General features: G+C 41.2%; 2 protein-coding genes across 8 annotated transcripts in view; one reads left to right on the top strand and one right to left on the bottom strand.

The window, feature by feature from the left end:
- The window catches only part of LOC114643553 (protein NLRC5-like), a 5,922,889-nt gene that overhangs the window by 4,957,523 nt on the left and 939,438 nt on the right, over positions 1 to 25,928 (bottom strand). The window lies entirely within an intron of this gene.
- The window catches only part of LOC114641980 (NACHT, LRR and PYD domains-containing protein 3-like), a 1,026,505-nt gene that overhangs the window by 271,039 nt on the left and 729,538 nt on the right, over positions 1 to 25,928 (top strand). For 5 of the 7 annotated variants that reach the window (XM_051925828.1, XM_051925824.1, XM_051925827.1 and 2 more), the window contains 4 exons: positions 776 to 814; positions 6,014 to 6,031; positions 13,140 to 13,306; positions 18,643 to 18,817. The exons of the other annotated variants lie outside the window; for them this stretch is intronic. In XM_051925828.1, coding sequence (XP_051781788.1) covers positions 776 to 814; positions 6,014 to 6,031; positions 13,140 to 13,306; positions 18,643 to 18,817 — 399 coding nt within the window. The remainder of the gene's footprint in view (positions 1 to 775; positions 815 to 6,013; positions 6,032 to 13,139; positions 13,307 to 18,642; positions 18,818 to 25,928) is intronic. 7 annotated transcript variants of the gene reach the window in all.

The raw sequence follows: 25,928 nt of genomic DNA, 5'->3' as shown, positions 1-25,928 counted from the left end.
TTGTACTTCTTCGTATTAATAAACCTTTATGCTGTTGCCTTCTTAACTGCTCTACTTTCCTGACCACTAAGAACTTTTCAATACAGAAAAACTCGCTTAATGAATATCTGCTGCTAGCTCATTTCTTACTGTCTTACAGTCTTGTCTGCTCCTACAACTGCTTGTCTCTAATTGGCGTCTTAACGAGGGCTGCCTAGCTACATACTGCAGAGCCCCCTTCTGTTTACCGCTGTGAAGTCAGATGTCTACCTGTATTTTAAATGAAAGCTTTCTTATTTATTTATGAACATGCGTGCCTTACTTTTCTGCTAGCATTAATATTTGACTGTACGACTAATGTATGGCATTCTATCCAATTAATTTTTATATACCTTGACTTTTTCTTCTACTATAGAACTGGCAGTTTTAATTATTCATCACTGTAATGCCAGTTATTTACTTATAAAGATGCTGGTGTCATGTACTGCTGTTTACTACCCTGCCTGGCTGACACAAGTTTGAATACAAATAACAAGAACAACTACAAGTACAAGCTTTCCAAAAGCTCCTCCAAACACTCAGCTGCTTTTGCTCCTGTGCAAAAAAAAACTTTTAAAGGTATAATAGGCACAAATGGAGGCATAGGTGGAGGATGCTATAAAAAAAATAAAAAAAAACTACCCTGGAGACCCAATAATATTTTGCAGAATTTAGGTGAACAAGGCTTGATAAGCTCTGTTGGGATGATTGACATGTTTTTTTTAAAACTTACCTTATTATTTTCTTTAATTTCCAGTTCATTTCTTTTGTGTCTGGAACCTGCTCAAGGAAACAGGTAAGATAAATGCTTCAATTTCATGTTATAGAATAACAAACATTAAAATAAAAATGAACGCAGGCTGTTCTTGACAGGCATAACCTCATTTACATTGAGACTGCAACATATGACTTGTTGTCGATAAAAGAATGTCACACAAGGAAGAATTAGAGAGAGGACATTTAACACTAGAATCCCTGACGCCTACGAAAAAACTTGTAATCTCAGCCCACCTTAAATCCTTTCACAACTCTCCTAACAATGTCTTTTGTTTTGTAAATGTGTCGATCAGCACAATCGTCATTTGGAAGACATAAATTTCATGTTTGTTCCTTGCACCTTGCACCTAGACTCTTCAGTATGTGATTGACTTTCCACACTAGTGGACAGTGTATGTGCCCAATCCACCTGCAGCTATAGAATAAAAACGCACTTGTTTTGTTATAGTTGTACCTTTTGTGAAAGTGTTTATTTGATATTTGGACTTCACACATTATACACTTCATTTCTACATTTTGTCAATTATTTGTAAAAAATGAAAAAGTTTTAGTTATGTGTTCAACAATTCCTGCCTCGCATTGCATCCTAAACTTACACAGATCACTGTAGACACAGAACACACATGAAATGTATATATTACAAATGACAATATATTATTTACCTTATACAACACTAGGCACCTCACATCCAGATAAGAAGCCTTGGTTTGAGCCTGGAGAACTTTTTGCCAGAGGTGAGCTCTGTCAAGGCAGGTGATGGTATAGCAGGCTGCTTGCTGCTTGTGTTGATCAACACATTTACAAAACAAAAGACGCTGACAGAGAGGCGCAAACAGATTTAAGGTGGGCAGGGATTACAAGTTTATTCTTAGGCTTCAGGGATTCTAGTGTTAACAGTCAGCATTTGTCAGCGTGATTCAGTCTGGGTCTCCTACCTGGCTCAAATTCATTCTTGTGTTTTTAATTTTTTTTTGTTACCTTTAAATATGCTTTTTAACCCTGGCATAAGTTTTTTTGCTTCTCAAATATTTTTTTTTGTTATTAAATCTATGTGTGATGGTGTTCCTTCAGTTCTGTATGTATGTAATATTGTGTTGTTTATTTATTATTTTGTTACTTTCTATTATGTTAACAATATCTGAAGTTTTATTTATTATCTGCTCTGTCTACTCATTGTGGAGATCAAGATGGCGGGTCCATCTGATTATGCAGCTGGGGGAGGAGACTGCACTCTGCGCTATAAATGCAGGAGCCGCTCTTCTTACAGCAGCAGCTGCAGCACTGACTTGGTTGGATTCCTGTGTGTTTGGTACTCAGCCACAAAAAGAATGAAGGCAGATTTTTAATGATAAAGCTTCAGGTTTAGGGCCCATTCACACCTAAATGTTTGTCTTGCGTTTTAGCTCTAGACCAGAATGCTTCTAAAGCTCTTGAAAGGTTATTTGCCATTATTTTCAGTCACACAATTCACATCTAAACATTTTATCACTAAGTGGTTTAGAAAACATTTTTCGAGTGTTTTCAGCAAAATGCTAGTTCCACCAAAGCACATGGTAACGTTTTTGAAGTGGTTTTTACAGGAAGCCACTGCCTCTTCCTCGATGAGGCAGAAGTGAAGCAGCTCAATGAACTAGAAAAAAAAAGACATTGCTGTTGTCGATGCGCATGCTTTGGTTGTCGACTGAGAGCTTTTGAGGGAGACATAAAGTATAAAAGTTCCTTGCAAACAAGTGACAAGAACTGAACAAAAGTTATACTGTATGTATACATTTAGTTTTAATCAAGTTAAAGTTTAGTAAGTTTAGACCAGATGTTTTAACCTAAAATCAGAGAGGCAGCACAGAGCTTCACAGCACCAGGGTCTGCATGAGGTTTGCATGTTCTGACCTTGAAATTCTGGATTGATGGGTATCAGTGAGTGTGTTTAACTGCAGGTGACAACTGCTTGAATACTGGAAATGTGTCAGTGGTACTTCTTAATGAACAAAATATGTCAAATCCTCTGTGTGCTGTGATGCAAATAGCATCTAACCCCTTTTTCCATTCCCAGCCTGAGCTCCTGAAGATTTGAGGTATGAACATTGGCTACTGCGTTGCCAGGTCACTGCTTCAGTATACTCAAAGCAAATAACCAGAATAAAACTAAACTGACACGTTATGAATAGGTTTCTGGTACTGAATTTTCTGATTGGCTCTGTAATTGAGCCCTGCAAAGGACCACCATGCCATTCAGCATGTTTTCTTTTGCCTTACACCCAGTACTGCTGGTGTGATCACTGTCTCCCTGTGACACTAATCTGGGTACCCCTCAGCACAAGCAGGATTAAATGTACAATATATATCAATGACGTCTGCTCAGTTCTTGTCACTTGATTGCCTGCTAGGCACATGCTTAACCTCTACCTCAATAACTGTGACCAGATGAGCTTATCTCACACCTGCATGATGTTACACTGACAGTAGCAGGAATATTTTTTGGTGAAATAATGTGATTGTCTTTTGAGTGGTGGGAATAAGCTTCATAAATATCTTATAGACACTCTCACATATCACTGCTCCTACATGCTTATCCACACCTATGTGTGATCCTGGAATTTTTAAGGATGCTTCCTGAGTTTTCATAGAGTGTCCAGAATTATTCTCTAGACTCCATGTACTGCAGAACAGGGTGAACCCAAGATGTCCACTTACAATGCTGACAAGCTCTTCACTCCTGTGATTTCCAGGAATTAAAACACTAAAGTCATAGGAGACATTATGGAGATGCAACAATCATCTCACAACCCACAAAATGGTGACAGGAAATGATGTCAATCTATGCCTGAAAACATTTCCCTTTGAAAACATTTGAAAAATGCTGGAAAAACACCTGAAAAACAACAGAAAATACCAAATAAATTGTGCATTTTTTCCTGTTCTGCTGTTTGAACATTTGAATATTTTTTGAACTTTAAATGACGTGTCCCCATTATTAGCTTTGAAATCCTGCCTCTTGAGTTTTGGGTTTTGTCTGTCGGGGTGAGGCCTGTTTCTGAGACTGACTTCTGAAATATTTTTTTTTGAGGCTGGTTTCCTGTTTTTTGTGCTTTTTAGTGGGCAATAATAACAACAATTTTCATATTACATTAATAAATCTGCTTTGGCTTTGTTCTGTGTTTATGGAATTATTTTTGTTAAGATAGTATTAGATGTAGTAGTTTTCTTTGTTTTCTGCCTTGCCCCTTTTATGTAGAGCCGAAGGGGGTGGAGCCACTTGATTATGCAGCTGGAGGACAGACCACCCCCTGCAGTATAAATGGGGGAGCTGCGGTTCACACGGCCCCTTCAACATTGTGCTTTGTTTTGTGATTCTTTTTAACCTCCTTAGTGTTACATTTTTTTCTTTTGGCTTGAAAAATGACATTTTTATTAAATCTCATCTTTCTATTGTAAAATGTGCAAAACACCAAGACGCTCACATAAGACCTCCGCTATACCATTGCCAGAGTGACGCTTTTGGGACTTCTACAGCCCCAGTAAACTTCAGCTCTCACTTTTAGCACTGCTTTTAAAGCCCAAATGATGCTCGGGTCTAACACTAAGCTCGTTAATATTTTCCTAGCTTTTGATGTCACTGCAGTGATTTACTGTTTTCTGGTTTCTGATTTATTGGATTTGTTTGTTTTTTGTTTTTTCCTTTATGGCCAAACCTTTTTTCCTCCTTTTGACCTGCCTTACTGTTCCTTTGTTCTGTTGTGTTTTGGAAAGCACACTTTAATATAAAGAAACTTTATATTGTTTATCCCAGACTGGAAGTTTTTACAGTTTTTCTTTCCAATGGAGAACATTTTTGATATTTTTCAACTGCAGTTTCCACATAATATACATAAACGCCAAAGGGAGCTGAGCCTAACTGTTGAAGCAACTTGACCCACAAATAATTGTAATTACACAAGTCCTTAAACTAAACTGGAGTTAAATGTGTTATTTCTAGCCTAATGCACATAAAAAATAAAATGTTAATTAGCACACCTGATAGTTATTACTTAAAGTGAAACTTTATTGCTTAATTTAACTTTCTTTAATGCATTAATTCACTGTTTTGTCATTGTGACCTGTGCACACTATTCATTGTTAAAAGCTCATCAAGTTCTCCAAATTAATGACAATGGCAGATTTCAAGCTCTTACAGGATGGTGTTGAGTTGGCTTTCAGGTGACGGAGAGCATTTTAAGATCAATTTGATTTATTTGTGAAAAACGATCAGCTGTTGCTGACCAATTCAATTCAGCACAAACAGAATTGACGACAAACCCCCTGCTTTTTGGATGGACAGATGTCTTCTGAATGTCCAGGGGTCTTCAATGATATTCCCAACTAATGCTAGATTACATCTGACTTCAGTATGCGACATCTGAAATGATCTCATCTGGTTAGTTTTAATATTTTTCCAGCTTTTCTGTTCCATGCTCTGGGACATTTTGTTTTCAATCTGTTTGTTTTTTTTTTTTGTTGTTGTATTACAGAATCCATTTTGCAAGTGTCATTTATTTTTCATTTTACTTTTGTTTTAAAATATTCCTAACTGCTTCTTCCAAAAATTCCATAGGTACTGGAAAGGTTCACGTGTTGAGTATGATGTGTGCACCAAAACTTTGACCATTCAGATATGTTCAGTTTAAAAAGTTGTTTGAAAGTCAAAGTAAAAGCAGTCACACCAAACTAAAAGTAAAAAGTGATAAAGCACACTCACACAAAAACGTCTTGTTTATGATGTTTCAGTTTTAAGATCATATTTTAGTTACATTTCCTTTAGTTAGTCTATAGGCTCCTACATCTTTATAACACAGATTTGTGTAACTAACATGAAGTCTTTCTCATAACTAACTGAATACTCGGTTGTTATATCACAAATCACAAAAATGGCAGAGTTTATAAGAAGGTTCCATTAACGTGTTAGCTTATAAGAGATAAACGTGGACTGCTGCCTTAGTGCTTCCTGACAAATTCTGTTTTCCTGAACTTAAATGTGTTTTAAAAAAATGGAAGTGATTTGTTACAGGTGGTCAAGAGGAGACCGATACCTCCAACAAAGCAGACTGTGTTTGTCATCTGTGTCAAATTTGCCACCATTTATATGAACAGACTTTGAGAAACAAGGAATCTATGAAAGCAAACAAAGCGGAAACATTTAATGAGTAACCTCACAGTAATTGTCTCTCTCTCTTTTTTCTTTCAGAGATGACACAGCATCCAGGTATGTTGTCACTTAGGTGACTTTTCATTTGTTGAATTCCGTGACAGTGAACAGTAAAGTTGCGGACAGCATCAACCTGAGAGTTAAATATGTGACTTGAGGCGCTGATTGTCTTTGCACTACGACTGACCAGAGTTTAAGAATATGAAGCTGTAATGAACACTTTACACTCGGCTCAATGGAGTGAAAATGGAAGTAAAGATTTCCCAGAATTCACCTACATGACATTTTCAGCTTTGTCCGTAATTTTATGAGCCACCACTCCACCAAAAAGGGAAATGCTTTCATTTTAAAAAAGTAAAATTAGAACAAGCATAAACTTATGAAAGATTGCAGTTTATTTACCTTCTCACTGAAGCTAAATCTCACAATTTGCCTTTATTAAATCTATCAACTGTATTTCTTTGTATTAATTTTAAAGTCCTGATAAAATAATATATTTTTAAAAATGTAAAGTCACATAAGATGACAGACAAAACTTAAATTGAAAGGATCCTTTTCTCATGAACCCATGCTGGGTGTTATTTAGTATTTAATTTTCATAGGTTTTTAACTTTTGTCTGATTATAGCTCCCATAATCTTGCATGGTATATGTTACTAATGCTGGGCTCCACAAAACTGAAAAATTGACTTTACTTTCAAAAGTAGGTCTCAAAGCTCAAAAGAAAGGCTTCCAAATGAAAATTTGGCCTGGCTCTGAAACGCAAAATCAAGGCCAAGCTTGCAAAATCAAACAGGGAGAGGGGAACCTAAATAACAAAACAAGCTTTCTCAATATAATAATTAAAGAGCTTATTGACAAAAGATTCAAAAAACAAACAAGAATTAAAAATGTCACAAGATTTTGCCTTCAAGTGCCAAGCCCAAAATTTAATACAATCCAGCATTCACAATCCAAAAAAAGAGAAGTCCACAAACCAAAGAATCAGAAAAGAGATCCCACAAAAAACAAAATCCAAAAGCTGAACAACTGGAGTTGAATGTCTTAGTGTAGGATCAAGGTTTCTTCTTATTATATGGAGTCTTCACAACAGCACAATGTCTGTGGCACCTCCAAAAATATACTGAAAAGCAGTCCAGGAAATTTAACTTCCTTGCCCAGAAGAGGCTCCCCTAAGCTCAGCAATGACCCAAATCCTACCTGCTGGTTTCTGCTGGAGCAGGCAACAAATATGGGGAGCTGCCAAAACAACAAAATATCCACAAATCTATCAAAAAAGCCCCACAAGAGGGTGAACAACTGTCAGCCCCTGGCCTGTGCATGAAAAGACAACAAAGAATCTTTATAAATAGAAAATGTATTTACAAAAAAAAAAAAATACTCAAAAGAGCAAAAACCAACAAAAGGAGATACCTAAAATGGCAATCCACAACATCAATCAGGTCCCAATACACAGTCCAGAAGAATAATACCATAACAAAGCAAAAAAGAATAAAAAAACCTAAGAATTATTGAAAATGCACTAAAGCTAAAGGATCTTCAGCTCCTGAGCCCCCTCTGCTGACTTCAATAGCCAAAGGGAAGGCTCAAGACATGTAAGGGTCACAGTGACAGCAGGTCTAGCAGGTCAGCTCAGACTTGCCTGTCCCCAGCCAAACATTTCAGCTCTTCCTGGGGAGCATAATAATACCAGCATGGTCTCTACCCAGTGGGACGTGCCCAGAGCACCTCTAGGGGGAGCCATCTGAGTGATATTCTTATGACATGCCCAAACCACTGCAACTGACGCTCTCAGCATGGAGAAGCAGCAACTCTGCTCTCAGGCTCTCCTGATTTGCTGTCTTTCTCACAGAGTGTCACCACAGCCACCACTATGTAACAGGTCAGGTCAGGTCTGGGTGGGGAGCATGCACTGGTACAGCACGTTGCCGCTCCCACTACATGATGAAACATCTTGGGATCTCCCTTGACAACCCCCGAGGTAGACATGCGGTCCAATCCCAGCCTTCAGAAATGACCCTCTATCTGCTGCAGCCAGGTGTTACGTGGGTGACCCCTTGGCCTTTTCCAGCTGCTCGGGTCCTCAGCAAGCTAAATCACCCTCAGGGAATCGACTGTAATGCCTTAACTGATGCTTCCTCACAATGTACGGAATGTGCCTCATTTGAGACTCCATGAGCAACTGCTCATTAGACACTAAATCAAACCAGGGGTACCCAAGGATTCTCCGAAGAGACACAGTACCAAAGGAGTCCAGTCTTCATTTCAGGTCACTGGATAACGCCCATGTTTCACAACCATATAGCAAGACAGGAAGCACCAGCACTCAACAGACTTGGACCTTCGTCCTTTTGCATAGATATCACAAGTAGTCTAGTTTTACGCCTAAGATGTCTACCATCAACTACATTTTGCTGCCGAGGGTTCTCCTGGAGTGCAAACACGAATATTGACAGAGTTTCTTTGCAGCCTTTGTCGATTTTCATAAAGGTGTTTGACTGAGTTGCCCTGTAGGACATCCTGAGAGTTTGTGGGATTCCTTCAAGGTTTCTGGATATCATGGCCGGCCTGTACACTGGTACTGTGAGTGCTGTGCAGTGTGGAGGCGGAACCTCTGCGTTTTTCCCAGTTGTTTCTGGGGTTCATCAGGAGTGTGTTCTACACCAACTCTGTTCAGTGTTTGCATGCACTGGGTGTAGGGGGGTCGTTGGGTCCAGCGGCTGTGGGGCATCCGTTAGTGAAGAAAGATTCACAGATCTTGACTTTGCTGATGATGCTGTGATCTTCGCAGAGTCAATGGAGGCTCTGATCAGGGCTCTCGAGTGTCCTGGATAAAAACCAAGAGCCAGACCTTTAATGACCTCTTGGGCACAGCCATCAGCAGTGTGTCTGTCTGCAGAGAGAGTGTCGACCTCATCAAGAGGTTTACTTACCTCGGCAGTGACATTCATGACTCTGGTGACTCTTCCTATGGGCGGAGTGGTGGCTCTGAGGCTAAGGATCTGCGCTGGTATGCAGAAGGTTGCCGGTTCGAATCCCCGTAACTGCCAAAAGTGATCCTACTCTGCTGGGCCCTTGAGCAAGACCCTTAACCTGTAATTGCTCCAGGGGCACTGTACAATGGCTGACCCTGCCCTCTGACCCCAAGGGGTATGCGAAAACTAACAAATTCCTAATATAATAAATTGTATAAGGAGAAATAAAGAAAAAAAAAGAAGTCAGTGGACGGATTGGGACAGCATGAGGTCGCTGGAAAGGGGTGTGTGGCAATCCCAATATCTCTGTGAAAGGACTATGTAACACCCCTACTAAAATACTGTATAAAACAGAAATGTTACGTTTAAAACAGAAATGTTATGTTTACCAAAATTTTGGTCTGTTGACCACTACTTACACCTTATGTTGGCCTCCTGTATTATTCACCAAATAGGCACCACAGAATAAAGAACATAAACATTGAAATAATAAATTTTTTTCCAATGCTCAACAGGGTTATAAGGAGAGAAAAAATCAACCTACAACAATATTTAAAGAGCATATAATGCAGTAAAGAAAACCATAATATTCTACTGGTATCAACATCAACATCTCCGTTTTGATAACATAAAAATCTGAACAATAATAATACAAAGGTGACAAAAACAGAAATAAAACACATAAACACACATTAATATATAACACTTCTCTGTCCATTACAAAGGCTATTTGTATCTTTAACATAAGTGGCCCACCCCCTTAGATTCAACATACAGTCTGCAAGGAACATCAAACAGTGAACAAATATACAGTGGTACCTCGGTATATGTCTGCTTTGGAATAAGTCCAACTTGGTATACGTCCTGTTTGATATACGACCTTTGTTTGGAATACGACTCGCATGCTAGAACACCGCGTGTGGTATAGCGGGTCTGCAGCTTCAAAAAAAGGGCCTGGTTTTAACTCGTATAGCCGTGTCGTTCTCCGTGGGCGTGATTGCACGACGGTGGGGGAGTTAATGAGGTAGTTGGAGAGAGTCGCACCTGCACAGGTGGACTGCGATCGGGAAGAGTGAGACTGCATTTTTAACCTCGGATTGTTTTTATCCCCACAGAACACTTGTTTTTATGGATATTTACTAAATAATTATTTATTGAAACTAGATGCACTGCACTTTTTGTTTGGACACTGATTTTTGTTTTAAATAAAAGCACTTGGCATTCTTGCACTATCCCCTGGCTTAATTTGAGAATTGTCCTCATTTGTCAGCTCATCTCGGTGACATTACCAACGCTGTCGGGTTCAGGGCTCCCCGTAACAACGTATGGGAGCGTGGAGTGGACCTGCATCGTCACACCTTGTGCTACCCTACGCTACCCACGAGCGTCAGTACGCCAGTTGCAAGCATTCAGTGAACAACCCGCGCTATAACTCTATGTGAATTTTCACGTGATTTTGTGTTTTTTCACGTAAATTTGAATTGATTGTTGAAAAGTATGAAGGTGGCATGCATATCCGGGACATGGCTGCTGCATACCGTATGCCGAGAACGACGGTATCTACGATTGTGATAAACAAAGACGTTATTAAAAAGTAAAATGAGGTTAAATTTTCATTTATTTCATCTAATTGCTTTTGTATTTATGTATTTTAGTATTAAGCAGTGTTTAAATTATTTTATACAATCCCATCAATGTATAATATCCATCCATCCATTTTCCAACCCACTGAATCCGAACACAGGGTCACGGGGGTCTACTGGAGCCAATCCCAGCCAACACAGGGCACAAGGCAGGAACCAATCCCAGGCAGGGTGCCAACCCACTGCAGGACACACACAAACACCAAGCACACACCAAACACACACACTAGAGACAATTTAGAATCACCAATCCACCTAACCTGCATGTCTTTGGACTGTGGGAGGAAACCGGAGCGCCCGGAGGAAACCCACGCAGACACGGGGAGAACATGCAAACTCCACGCAGGGAGGATCCGGGAAGCGAACCCGGGTCTCCTTACTGTGAGGCAGCAGCGCTACCCACTGCGCCACCGTGCCGCCCAATATATAATATGCCAATAACAATTTTTTTTCATGGTAATGGATTAATCATTTTCCCTTTATTTCTTAAAGGAAATATTCATTTGGTATACGTTCTGCTTGGTATAAGTCAAACGATCTGGAACGGATTAAGGATGTATACCGAGGTACCACTGTGTAATAAACATAATGTATTCAAAATAATTTATTCATTCAAAATAATGAATCCTGCCAATACATGGGATTCAGGAAGCACTATTATTTACTCTGGGTCTTTAGTGACACTGGTGTGTGTGTGTGTGTGTGTGTATATGTATGTATGTATATATATATATATATATATATATATATATATATATATATATATATATATATATATATATAATATACACATGCTGTCCAGTTACACTTTCTTACAGTTACAGTTTCTTTAAGAAACTGTTTCAGGCGACGTGGCTTGTGCAGCTGCTTCAGCTGTTTGCCCCTCAATCACCTTCATTCTTCTTCATTCTTCTCCTCGCCTGAGCTCTGCCCAGAACATTCAGGATTTGATGGCTTCAGGTGTCTGTCTGTTGTTCATCGTTTGTCTGTCCACTGCCTTCCTTTGAGTCTCTGTGATTTTTCTTCTGCCATCAACAGTTGGACTCTTTCAAGGTTTCCTGTGCTGATAAGTGTTGCAGCATTTCTTTTCTTGTCTTACCTTCATGATAAGTAACAAGATGCCACAACAGAAATTTTTCATGATCATACATAGATACAAAGAAATTATGAAAAAAGCCTTTTTTAAACAGCAATTAAAACTCACATGTAAAAATACTGACACTTTACTGTATTTGGGTTGCTATTGCCCTGACACATTTTAGGCAAAAGTATGATCAAAATAAAATCATTTTAAAGTATTTTTACTAATATTTGGTAGTAGATTGATCCAGATGAAAAGAATGATTATACCTTGAAGTGCATCCACACTGTTTCATACAATATTATGAGAGCTGTAAACATGACATCACAGGTCAGTAGCAAACCAACTCATAAACAAAAGAGCGTTCACTAAGAAATAATACAATACACACAAATGATATTCAACAACATAAATTACAAAATAATACTCAAAAGACAACAAAACATGAGGACAAAAGGAAGAGAAACTCCAGGCAGAACCTTGACAGGCAGCACAGACGTAAGCCTCACAGCTCCCTACTTAGCAGATCCATTTTGTGTCCCTTCTTACAGAGCTGCATTCGCACGGCAGCTTTCTAGTCTCAAGTGGCTGCCACACTGTAATGTTTAATAGAGGCGTGTAAATGACAGCTTTAATTTCTTTACACACCTCCGTTATGTTTCTGTCTGGGTTTCATCCTTAGCTCAAGTATGTTTTGTTTTGTTTTAACTTTTTATCTGAACATGTGGCATTGGATAAAAGAGGTAAAACAGGACTAAGCATTTTGGAAATCAACAGCAGAGTACGAGTGAAAGATCAGCTTCTCATTAAAACAAATCATTTAATTTTTTTCAGGCTAAACTAAAGCCTCTTTCCTTTGGCACAGCATTAAGACAATGAGAGAGCAAGAAGGCTGGCATTAAACGGCCACCATGAGAGCATACAGTACATGTGCACACACACGAAGAAGCCACAACTACAGCACCTCACTATGTCATAGCAACCATAAAATAAAATGGTAGAGCGACAATGATATATACACCTAAACAGTAATCAGTGATCAAATAGATCATAGAAATAATAAAAACAATATGTAATATTTCCAACGAAATGGTGACAATGAACAGCACTCTCCTGTTATCAATGGATGGCTCTAAGAACTTTAACAAGTGATTTGGGCTGAAATGAAAGCCTTCCAAATTAGTTATGGACCAACACCATGGTGGATTTCTGTTCAAATCCAAACCCTGTTCATTTGGCGACACTGTAGACAGAGTGGAGCAAAGACAGGAGACGTGTCAGGTGTAGTGAATCCAGCAGACCAAAGGAGAGGAGAGGTGAGTGGTGCCAGTGGAGCTCCAACCTCCTGCTAAGAGGCTAACTGAGACTGAAGTGAAGAGGTTTAAATTACAGTGGACTTGTTCACTTTTGTCAGCCATTATCACAGCACTGACTTCTTTTTTTCTTTCTCTTTTCGTGTCAAAACAGGCTTGATTCTGAAGTTTTCTAAAGTTATTAAAGAATTCCCTCCTAAAGATCTCATCAAGATCACCGAGCACTACAAGCCCCAGCTGGCCTATGTGATGAACTTGGATATCAGCAGCGTCCTGCAGAGCCTGGTCACCAAGCAGATCATCACAAATGAGGAGGCACGGGTGGGCCATCTTCTTGTTACTGGTTTAAACTGCTCTGTCGCACTGCCACTAGAGATCAGGTCAGGATCGAGAGAGCTGACTTTATGTATAACAACATCGAAATGTGGTAACAACAGAATAGATATGAAGGTCAGACCTGAGAGGATTCACTTCAGGGAACTGACAGACAAGGAGATGTTGTTTTGTCGATTCAGTTCAGTTAATGTTTGTATAGCACCCTTTACAAAGTGCAGGCTCAAGTACAAACTCTACAAATTACTAATTACACAATAAGATACAGAGTTGTTTAAATGCACAATAAAGGATAGTAGTTCAAAACTGAGTAACTTCAATAAAACCTAACAATATCTGTCTGTTAACATTATCATTGAGCTACAGCCAGTTGACAGAGGAAGACAGAATAACAAAAACTCAGCCAGCAGCATCAATAGAGAAAACAAACCTGTGGAGGTCCGTGGTCAGTTAGAGCAAAGTCAGACACGGTCAGTCCTGAAAACCTCAGAAATCTGGTGGCCTGCCCTTTGTTGGTCATTCTATTGTATAGCTCTGTACTGAGTAGGAGCATAAGAGCTCAAGAAAGGTTTTGACAAGATCAAGCTATTTGGAAAAACATAATTCAACAAATCCCTATTCACTTATCTACCACACCGCTAACTAATACTACTAGTCTTCTGTTTGAAGAAGAACTTTCTTACATGAGTATAAAGATTATCCTTTCACTAGCTTTGATCTGTGCCTCCTTGTTCTTGTTAAAGGACTCATTTGAAAAGCAGAGTTGAGGAGCAAACAGATGTAATTGTCTGGCAAGAGGCAAAGGTCAAGGAGCCAAATGTTAAACACAAAACAGTGAATCAAGAATTGAGGTCAAAAGAAACAAAGCCGAGAGTTCAGTGCCAATCATTTAGCCTTTTCTATGATGGGTCAGACAGGACCTAAATCAGATATTTTTGTGTGTGATCTTCTTTGTACTCTGGTGCAGGATACCGAAAATGCAGTACAGGCGAGATCAAAAGAAAAAAACATGTTCAAATGACATAGTGTTTTCAAATAGTGATGTTTTCATGAATGAGTGTGTGTGTACATGCGCAAGAGAGGCAGAGACAGATTCAATCTCATTCAAGTGGTTACTGGAATATAAAATAAACACTTTTGCAAAAGTTTAATGAAACAAGTGGGCTTTTATTCAAGAATAAAAATGAATAAAAAAAAATTCAAGTGACAACAAGATGCCAAGAAGATATGATTCACCAGCGTTTGTGTGTCTACTTATATCCCTTCAGTGATATCTTTTATAGGTAGCAAAACTTTACACCGGCTGATACAGACTGAAATCAAATGCTTCCTCTTTTTGGACACATACACCGTCATCATGGCACTGCCAGATCTAAACATTAACATGGCGAATTGTTCACGTACTGAAGTGACTTTAGCTGCAGGTGGAAGTCCCATTTTACTTCTGGTGCCAAGCAGAGTTGTGTCACGGTGCAGCAGTCTATTTGCCAGTGAAAGTGCTGTGAAGAAGCTGTCTGTTGTTACGGTTCTGCCTTTGTCCAGAAACGGCTCCATAAGCTTTATGACCACAGACTAAGAAAGTCTTTGCCTTGGGTTGTAACTCAAAACACAGTTCTCTACAAAACATTGCCATTGTCTGTGATCACAGCAAATCTTTGCAATACAACTCCAGGCTCCTCACTGCTAGATAAAGAGACTTGAGCTCTGAGAAGTTTGTTGATGGTATAGCAGGCTGTTTGCTGCTTGTGCTGATCGACACATGTACAAAACAAAAGACGCTGATGGAGAGGTGCAAAGAGATTTAAGGTGCGCTGGGATTACGAGTTTTTTCGTAGGCTTTAGGGATTCTAGTGTTAAAGATGTAATTAACATATGATTAAAAAACGACAGGTTCATTTGCCAATCCAAAAGACATTACCTCATATTCAGAATGTCCATTAGCAGTGTTAAAGTAGTTTTCCACTCATCTCCGTCTCCAAAACAAATTAAATTGCAGGCACTACACAGATATAGTTTAGTAAACACCATGGTCCGTGTTACTTGATTCAATAAAGTGGAGGTGAGGGGGAGAGAATATTTTTTCTTTACTTTTATTTTAATTAATTCCCTGTAAACAATACAAGTATGTAATCCTCCATTTACAGTATTCTCTCAACAAAGAAGAGCCCTGCTCCCATAGTTGTGCTAGAAGGCTTTAAGAAACCATTTTGTGAATACTCTTGTATATATGACTGTAGGCTTTGGTTTGGATAATGCATAAACCTTCTATAGAACTGTAAAATTTTCTCTGTTGGGGGGAATTTTAAAGATTTCCTTCTGCTAAAACATCCTGAATGTCAGTGTATTCTGAGGGTAGGACAGGCGTGGTATAATAAGCTAAAGTATCCAGCACTTACTTCAAACAATTTACTTTACATTTAACACTAGAATTACCAGAGCCTATGAGAAAACTCGTAAATCCGGCACACCTTAAATCCGTTCGCACCTCTCCGTCAGCGTCTTTTGTATGTGTGTACTGTATAATATTAACAATAAGAGCAGCTCACTACTGAAAACGGCAAATATAGGAGGCAGTGGGAATTGAACCGGTGGCCCCTTGATTACAAGTCAGCAAATCTTACCGCTACGCCACGGCAGCTGTTGTATCATCCTTGAACCTTTTGTGAAAGTGTTTATTTGATCTTTGGACTTTAGGCTTCACACATTCTATAGTTTATGCCTACATTTTGTAACATTTATTATGGTGGGGGATGGAATAGCAGGCTGCTTGCTGCTTGTCTCAATCGGCACATTTACAGGACAAAAAACACTGATGGAGAGGTGCGAACGGATTTAAGGTGGGCTGGATTTATGAGTTTTCTCATAGGCTCTGGCAATTCTAGTGTTAATAATGTCTTTTAACTTTCAGTCAGTAGTGGGTTTGTGTTTTTGAAGCCAGGGAAGACTAGAAATGATATGAAGAACAGAAAATTGAATAATAAAAATGAATAGCTTCTTTGTGAAGCATTCCTGCTTGTACTGTTACAGGAGGACGGCCATATTCAAGAAGACCTGAGCCTTTTCATTCCCAGCAGTTGCAAGAACTCTGAGTTCATATTTGAATGAAAATGTAGGCAGTTTAAATTGGTTCACTAATACTGAACTCATAAGATTCTCAGCTGCTCCTAAGTCAATTAATACACATAATTGCTCAACATTAACTAAAGTGAGAATTAAGATTTTGACTATTAAACTAACTCTCACATACAGTAGATATAATTCTCAGGGTTGTTTGTTTGAGGGCAATTTAACACAATATGCCCCAAATCTCCACAGCACAACTATAATATCAAACATCTGATCATAAAGTTCAGTAATTTGCCCAAATACTTTACCCTGCAATTCGCAAACATTGCAATAAAGCGTTCTCATCTCCGGGTGACTAATTCATAAGCATCCGTACTTCTGTACTGCCAGAACTAGAAAGGCAGCGATAGTTTTAGAAAATGACCAGGAGATAAGATGTGAACCAAGGGATAGACTAGATTTGTAATGAGGAAGGCAGCAACACGCTCATCAAAGCCAAGTAAAGCCATAAATCGCGTCAAAAATTTGTAGCACAAGACTTTGTTAACCTGGAAAGCTCCCGAAACAAACACACATCAAGTTCTTTGGTTCTCCGCTGCACACTCAGATAGAGAAATGCACATCGTGGCCTCTACATCTATGAACAGTTGTTCTCTTTAGCAATGCAGCAGCATCTGCGTAAAGTGAAATAGCATTGTGGAAAAGACTTTAAAATGATTCAACTTTTAAATGACACTTTCTGGATGCAACCTGAGGTCAAATTTAGAAACCTTTGGGTTAAAAAGAATAAACATGAATAAATATACACAGGAAACACCTCAGAAAAGACAAAAAAAGTAAAGAAAAATGAAAACCATAACACCTTGAAATAGTCAGCTGAGAAAAAGAGAGAATGAGCAATCGCTAAGACATGATTAGAAACAAATCAGGAGATAAGTGTGTCTTTTAACAAGGAGACTAAAAACAACGCAAACTGTGGTTTGCTACGAATAGCAAAGGGGCTAAACTGTTATTGGAATCAGACGAGAAATGTCAGGAGTTGTTTACTCGATGGTTGTTATTCAGCCAGAGGCAAAACATGGAGACAGAGAGCTGAGTGAAGATGAGCGAGCTAAGAGATGGAATTCCAGAAGCGAATTCCAGAAGCGAATTCCAGACTGGAATTCCAGAAGCGAAATCATAGAACTGTTCATTTGGGAAATCTGTGATCTCAGTTAAAGGGTGACTGGTGTTAAACTGGAATTTACAAGTGAGTCTTAATGGTGTGAATTTAGTGTGTCTTGGAAGGTGGTCTTTAGCAATCAAGGAAAGTCTCCCAGCAGCCCATGATCTGCCCACAGAGATTCTAAAATGGTGGTGTAACGCACTTAAAAATTAATTGGATAACAATGGAAATCTTTGTCAGGACCAGAAATCAAATTAAAACACACACACTAAAATAAACTAAAAAAAATTCTAATGGGCCAAAAATGGCTTTTCCAGGTCTTAAGGTAAACAGCATGACTGTAGCCTTCTAAAATGTTCTCAAAATGGTGGTGAGGGTATAAGGAAGAAAAATAAGAAAGACAGTGTTGCAATGACATGAAAAAATCTAACAAATGAATTGTAAAAATGCAATTCAGGCCAGAAAAAAATTAAACAATGATCCATAACTAATATTTATGTTCAGAAAACATTAATCATGATATCTGTTATGTTCTCTAGTTGAATTTTATTTTTGATTTCATGTGAGTTACTGTGTTCAGTGTAGCCTGGGAGTTACACATACTCTGCTTTTATATATTGAACTAAAATATCCATGAGAGCGCCATCTTGTGGAGAGCTTCATTCTGTGCAGTCTGCTAAACTCCATTTACACTATTTTCAATGCCATAGGTTCTTGTTACACCAGGGTGACATTTTCTCATTGTCATTTCCTTCATTTATGTCAGGATCAGCTTTATTTGAGGTCACCGTCATGTATAACTTGTATTTATCTGACAGCTCATTCACTTTATTAAATTCCAAGCTAAGGTCTGAGGATTTTTATAATGTCAATAAAGTTTAAAATTCAATTATATTTTAAATGTCTCACAGATCTGGATCACAATTGAGTATTTATTGTCAAGGGGAGAAGCAAATCAAAAAGCTAATCGAACAAATAAATAATGATATTGTAAATATGAACAACATGAGGGATGATTCATTTTAAAGAATGTGCTTTGGTCCCCCAGCGGCCATCTTTAAACTGAACGTCTGCTCACTCACATGTCTTTCAGAGAGTCAAAGCAAAAGAGAAGCACGAGGGGACAGCAGCTGTGAAGTCCTTAATCAGTGACATGATGAAGAAGGACAGAGCAGTGCTGGTCAGCCTGTGGGAGGAGCTGGCTGAAGAATTTGTGAGATGTCCATCACCAAACCTGAGAGGAATTCTGGACAAGGTGACCGAGCAGGGTGAGATATTGACTTTGTGTTATTAAAACCAGAGTGGACTCTTCACTGCCCACACACATAAGAGGAAAATGTAGAAACACAATGCTGAGTACGAGCAGAACACCTGCTGTCCTGGCCTGTCCTGTCCACCTGTTCCCACATCACGGCCTGCAGTCATTGGTTTCTCTGATTTCCAGAGCAGTTCCTCTCATTTCTTTTTAGACACACAGATTGGGGGTTTCACTACAATTTTGAGGTGTATGGCTGCTTCCTGCTGACCTTCACATCTTCCTCAAAGCCTGCTGAGGTGACTCAAGGGGGTGTCTTAGTAAACAGACTCCTCTAACTGTCCTCATATCCTTTACACTTGTCAGGTGGTGTCCACTTTGTGTTTCTTAACTTCTCTGTGGATTACTGGACGGTTTCTTTTCTTGTGATTTGACTTCCTTTTTCTTGTTTTCTTGAACACATTTGTGTCAAGCTGCTAGTTTGTCTTCTCAGTGTCCAGGACAGTGAGGTCAGAATTTTTTTTAATCACAGATTATTGAGCGCCTTGCTCTTTCTATGCTTGTGTGTAAAGAGTCACTTGTTTGTCTGATAAGTTAATAAAAGGTGGAAAAGCTGAATATGGAAGAAGGGAACAAGTGAAAGAGAAAGTGACATTGGAGACAAGAAAAGGGATTGGAGTTTAATGTGCTCCACCAACCTGAGATACATGCAGTACCACAGAATGTGTTGTTCATTGTGTTCATGACCATAGCATTTTATTCCTGTTTATTGCTTCTTTTTCTAACACAGAACTTTTTGTTTTATGTATTTATCACTTATTTGGCATTTAATGCTCTCATTTTGGTTTCTTTTCAGTTTTATTGAGCTTATTCTGTGTTTCTATTCCTGTTTTAGCCTTTTGAATATTTGTGAAGCACCTTGTGGAAGGCACTGTAAAAATAACATGCGTTCTCATTATTATCATCATTCAGAATATTTGTTGGGTTAGTCCTGTTGCTACTGTCTATATCGGGCCTAAGCCAAGACATGGATCAGTCTTCTGTGCCGTGAAACGTGTCGATATTTTAGAGAATTGTATTTTTGTTTCTGAATGTCCTCACTATGTGTTTAAAATGGCTGTAGTCTTCCTGTCGTTTGCTGTCTGTGTTTAGCTTTAAAAGTTAAGTATGTAGGCTTTGTGTCGTGTATGTGGAATAACACCAGTGGTGGAGACAGCAATGAGCACAATGACCACCAGCGGTGTATTTTGTTTGTCAGCTCTGTGTACTTCTGCATTTTACTTGTGTGTGTATTTGTGAGTTGTGTGTGTTTTGTACAGCTGGGTTATAAAAATCTGTCATTTTATTTGATGTGTCTACAAACTGTTATATCTGCTCTGTTATGGTGGACAGTTTTGTCTGTCAGTCTAGTTCTGTTCCAATATATTATTATTATTATTATTATTATTATTATTATTATTATTATCACCACCCACCTCTCAGAAACACAAAGGTATGCTGGTCACCAAAGGTCAATCAGACCTCTTAGACTTTGAACTCTGCTTGTTATTCAGCTGAGGACTCATCTAAGAATGCGGCCATGCTGAGGAGTGCAATCTTCTGGATCTCTTTCACGCGTTCTCTATACAAGAGTTTGTCCACCTGGTCTTGGATCCCAATCTTGATGGTTCCCAGTGTGCCTACGACTACCTGTGCTATTCTTGTTCTTGCGTTCCACATGTGTCTGACTTAGTCTTTATACTTGAGGATCTTCTCTGCATCCTTGTTCAGGACTTTGATATCATCTGGGATCATCACATTGACGAAGATGCATGACTTGCACTTCTTGTTATGGAACACAATATCCAGCCTGTTGGCAGTGATGGTATGGTTTGTGGGAATGGTCTTACCCCACATGACAACATAGTCTCCTGCCGCATGTGTATGATCGCATCACACGCCTGCCATCAGAACACCCAGCTGTGGCCATAGTGCCCAGTGCAGGTACATATCGACCTTGTTGTGACATGTGGCTTGTGGTCTCGTTGGCATCACCACACAGACGGCATCATGGCGTACTTCGAGTGCTACCGGGTGTAGGTGTGTTTATCCAAAATTATCCAAAATAAGTTCTGCATCCTTTAGTTCACTTCATAGGATGATTCTAGCTACAGTGTGACATGTGTTCCAAATAATTCCAAAGATAAAAATAGAAAAAAAAATTGATATTGAAGGAAAGAAAAATTCAGTTTAAGGCTTATTTCTTGTTTCATTTCTTTAAGTTTGGTCATACAGTCGTACTTGAAGCATGTTAAGCAAGTTAAACACGTGTTACGCACAAGCTCATGGGGAGCAGCTTAAGGACCCGATGCACACCGCGACAAGTTGTGCCAGGGGACAACGGCGGCATACTAACCTCTCTCTTCTTATTTCCTCAGAAAGAACGAAGCACCGCCGCCATAATATCACCCGGACGAATAAAAGAGTTGCAGCACTTCCGGGTCCCTTTCTGCCCTCTGGTCCCCATTTGATGATGTCAGCCTCCCATCAATCACCATGGTTTTCCCAGCATCCCACTGTTTAATTTCCGGTCCGACCCCATAAGTTGTCCGTCTACCCATCCTTATGTGTCTGATGATGTTTGCTTAAAAATTGCTGACCTTTTTTTTGTTACAGTATACGGGGCTAAAAGCCACAAACCTTTATGCTTGTCCTTGTTTTATAACAGTGGCGTAGTCGGCAGGATACAGCCCGAAGAAATTTCGGAAGGGTAGGACCACAACACAGTCCTTACAACTTTGGCGAATGAGGTCCAGGCTGTCAAGATGGGCCAGGCAGTCACGAAGACGGAGCTTGCCAAAACCAAGAGATGGCTGGCGGTGGCGGAAGAGGTAAAACCGGAGCCCACATGGCCTCCACCACCTCCTATTGTCCCTCTCTCAGAAGCGGACGACATCGAATCATATATGTCCATCTCTCGGAGTCATATATGTCCATCTTCAAGAGGACAGTGACATGGAACCAGTGGTCATGGACGGAGTGGACGTCCATCTTGGCACCGTATCTGAAGGGCCCTGCGCAGCGGACCTATCACGATCTCCCCGAGGAGGAAGCCACCCAATATGACCTCCTGAAGGCCGAAATATTCAAGCGCTACAGCGTAACCTCTGGTTAGCAGGCAAGGTATGGTGGCAGTGGAAATTTGACCCCGACCACCCGGCTAGAGCCCAGGCGTTCGAGTTCTTGGGCAAGCTCAGGCGCTGGCTACGGCCAGATATCAACCAGGCTCACCAGGTGGTCGAACAGGTAGCCTGCGAGGGGATAGTCTACTCTATGCTGGACTACTTCGCACAGCAGGTCCCGAGACATCCGTTTAAGGATATGAACGGTCTTCTGGAGGTCCTAGAGTGCCAACTGGCGATGACCCAACTCGCCACCCCTGAGCCCACCCGTCGCGTTGCGGAGGCTCCGGCTAAACACGAGACAGGGTGCCTGCCCTGCTGCGCTGTTTCAAGTGTGGCGAGGTGGGGCATATGCTTCCCACCTGTCCCCTGAACATCGAGCTGATGGACTGCAGCTGGGCGAAGGGAGAGAGGTACTGTGCTCTGTTGAACCCTCTGGCGGTCACCAATATGGGAGTGGTGTTGTTAAATGGGCACTTGGTTGTGGCATTGTTTGACTCTGGGAGTAACATTACCATTTTTGCTCGCCGTTATGTTCTACCGCGACAGTGGATGCTCAAAGAATGAGCGTAACTTGTGTGCATGGAGAGACCAGGTCTTACAGGTCTGCAAAGTGTTTCATAACCTGGGATGGGAGTTCAAAACAACTGCTCGTCGCTGTGTTGCCCGAGACTCCCTTTTCGGTTATATTGGGACAAGACTGGTCGGAAAGTAAATGCGGTAGGACTGCTACCACTCCTACACCTAAGCTGGGTCTGATTGTGGATGGTCAAGGGGCCCTCCCAGCTACTCCCACGCCGTGCTCCTCAGCAACTAATGATGATGTGGATGGCCAGGGGGAGCTATCGGCGATGGACCTCAACCCGGAAGTACTACTGGGTGGGGTTCCGGGTCAGATGGGCGTTACCCCGGAACAGACATAGGACCCGCTCACCGGCATAGATTATCAATTTCGGTCTATACCGGCGTCATTTAAAAGAGAACAGTGGAATGATGATTCCCTGAAGTTTGCCTGGAATGCCATCGTATCCATAGACGACAGATTGCCAGTAGACTCCACACCACCGGGACCCTACTTTGTTTTGGAAAATGAACTGTTATATAGAGTTGCGGAACACGAAGGTGAGGTGCGGAAGCTGTTGTTAGTTCTGCGGCGGGAGGTATGCGAACTAGCTCATGCCCACCTCTTAGGCGCCCATCTTGGGGCCGAGAAAACATGGGGGGAAAATAAAACTCAAGTTCTATTGGCCCGAGATCAATGAGGAGGTCCGACGTTTTTGTCAGTCTTGCCCAGTCTGTTAGCTACATCAGATACCCAGGAAGGACCGCGCTCCTCTAGTCCCGGTTCCCATTATAGATGTGCCCTTTGCGAAGATTGGTGTCGATCTGGTAGGACCCCTAGAACCTTTGGTGTGAGGCCATAAATGCATATTGTTTATGGTTGATTATGCAACTCGATATCCAGAAGCGGTTCCCCTGCGAGCTGCTAATACAAAGAATATAACACGGGAATTACTAGGGCTTTTTTCCTGAGTGGGCATACCTAAAGAAGTCCTTACAGACCAAGGTACACCCTTTACATCAGATACGTTCAGGGAGGTTGCCAAGTTACTCCATATTAAGCATCTCAAAATGTCCGTCTATCATCCCCAGATGGATGGACTGGTGGAAAGGTTTAACCAGACCCTCAAACAGATGCTCCACAAGTAAGTCAGCGCGGATCGTTGGAACTGGGATATAACTTTTACCCCTAGTGCTTTTCGCTTACCTGGAGGTGCCACAAGCCTCCACTGGGTTTTCCCCTTTTGAGCTTCTGTATGGGCGCCAACCCCTGGGTATTTTGGATGTGCTAAAAGAAGGTTGGGAAGGGGAGGCACTTCCCTCCACTAACATCTTAGAGTATATCGCGCAGTTACGCGATAGATTAGAAAAAATTCAGCCCCTGCTCAAAGAACACATGTCCAGGGCTCAAGCAGCACATGCCCGGAATTATAACAGAAACTCCTCCCTGCACGAATTTCAGCCAGGAGATTGTGTAATGGTGCTTGTGCCCACTTCTCACTCAAAATTGCTGGCCCATTGGCAAGGCATATGCGAGGTTAAAGAGAGAAAAGGGCTCATTGACTATTTGGTGAGCCAGCCAAACCATCGACTGAGTGACAGGGTATATTACATTAACTTATTGAAGCCGTGGAAGGACAGGGAAGAAGGCCCTCTTTCCGGTCCCACCCTCTCCCTTTTCTCAGAAAAAGCTAAACTTAACCTCGGCCACAATTTGACTTCCCACCAGCGACAGGAGCTCGAAAGTGCAATTCTGTCTTTCCCGGAGTTGGTCAGTGAAGCACCAGGCCAGATCTCGCTGATTCAGCACGACATCGTTATGGACCCGAGGGTGGTCGTCAGGGAATGGCCCTATCGTCTCCCGGAGGCAAAACGTGCTGAGGTGGAGCTAGAGGTTCAATGGATGTTGGACATGGACATCATCGAGGAAAGCCATAGCCCCTGGTCCAGTCCTATTGTCCTCGTATTTAAACCAGACGGGTCATGAAGATTCTGTAATGACTTTAGACGTCTTAATCAGGTGTCCAAATTTGATGCCTATCCCATGTGGACAAGCTCCTCGAGAGGCTGGGGATGGCCCGTTACTTAACGACTCTTGACATGATGAAGGAATACTGGCAAATTCCCTTAATGGGATCCGCAAGAGAAAAAACAGCATTTAGCACCCTTAGTGGACACTGGCAGTATAAGGTCCTTTCATTTGGGCTGCACGGGGCACTAGGCAAATTTCCAGCATCTGGTAGACAGAGTGCTACGGCCCCACCAGTCCTATTGTGCCAACTACCTCGATGATGTGGTCATCTTTTCCAGCAACTGGGAGGAACATGTAGTGCAGGTTTACGCTATACTCCTAATAATATTAATAATTCTTTACATTTATATAGCACTTTTCTCACAACTCAAAGTGCTCTCCACACAGGGAGGACCCAGGAGGTGAAACCACAATCTCCTTGTTGCAAAGCAGCAGCACTACCACTGTGCCACCTACGAAGTGTTACTTCAGGATGAACGAAGCCAAATATTTGGGCTACCTGGTAGGAGGAGGATTGGTGAAACCACAGTGTTCCATGATAAAAAACATCCTGGAATGGCTCCGTCCGACGGTCAAGAAACAAGTGCAAGCCTTCTTAGGACTCGCGAGTTACTACCACCGGTTTGTACCTTGGATTTTTGAGAGGGCCGCCCCCTTGACAGATTTGACAAAGAAAAGGGCCCCTTTGCATGTGGTATGGAACGATTTGACGGACTGGGCATTCAGTGACTTAAAAATGGCCCTCACAACAGCACCTGTTTTGAGAACTCCTATTTTTTATCTTCCTTTTCCCCTCCAGACCGATGCTTTGGCTCAGCACAGCTCCTAGACCTGTGTCCAGCACCCCATAATTTACCTGACTCGGAAGCTGTTGGACCGGGAGACAAGGTATGCAGCGGTGGAATGGGAGGCCTTGGCCATCAAGTTGGCGGTAACTCACCTGCGGTACTACCTGCTGGGCCGGGAGTTCACCCTGGTGACAGACCATGCTGCCTTCCAGTGGATGGCCCTTCACAGGGACTCGAACCCTCGGGTCACTAGGTGGTTTTTGGACTTGCAGCCGTACAAGTTCACCATCACTTATCGCCGAGGTACCCTCCAAGCCAATGCTGACATGCTCTCACGGGTTCACTTCCTCTCGGTTCAGGCTGCCCGACCCAATGGGTCTGGACTGAAGAGGGCGGGGGGTCATGTCATGCATGAGCGCATGGGGGTGCAGTTTAAGGACCCAACGTGCACTGCAGCAAGTCGTGCCAGGGGACAACGGCGGCATACTAACCTCTCTCTTCTTATTTCCTCAGAAAGAACGAAGCAACGCCGCCATAATATCGCCCGGATGACTAAAAGAGCTGCAGCACTTCCGGGTCCCT

The sequence above is a fragment of the Erpetoichthys calabaricus genome, chromosome 4 (genome assembly GCF_900747795.2).
Source record: "Erpetoichthys calabaricus chromosome 4, fErpCal1.3, whole genome shotgun sequence".
Taxonomy (NCBI): Eukaryota; Metazoa; Chordata; class Cladistia; order Polypteriformes; family Polypteridae; genus Erpetoichthys; species Erpetoichthys calabaricus.
This window is presented reverse-complemented; position numbering and strand designations above follow the sequence as displayed.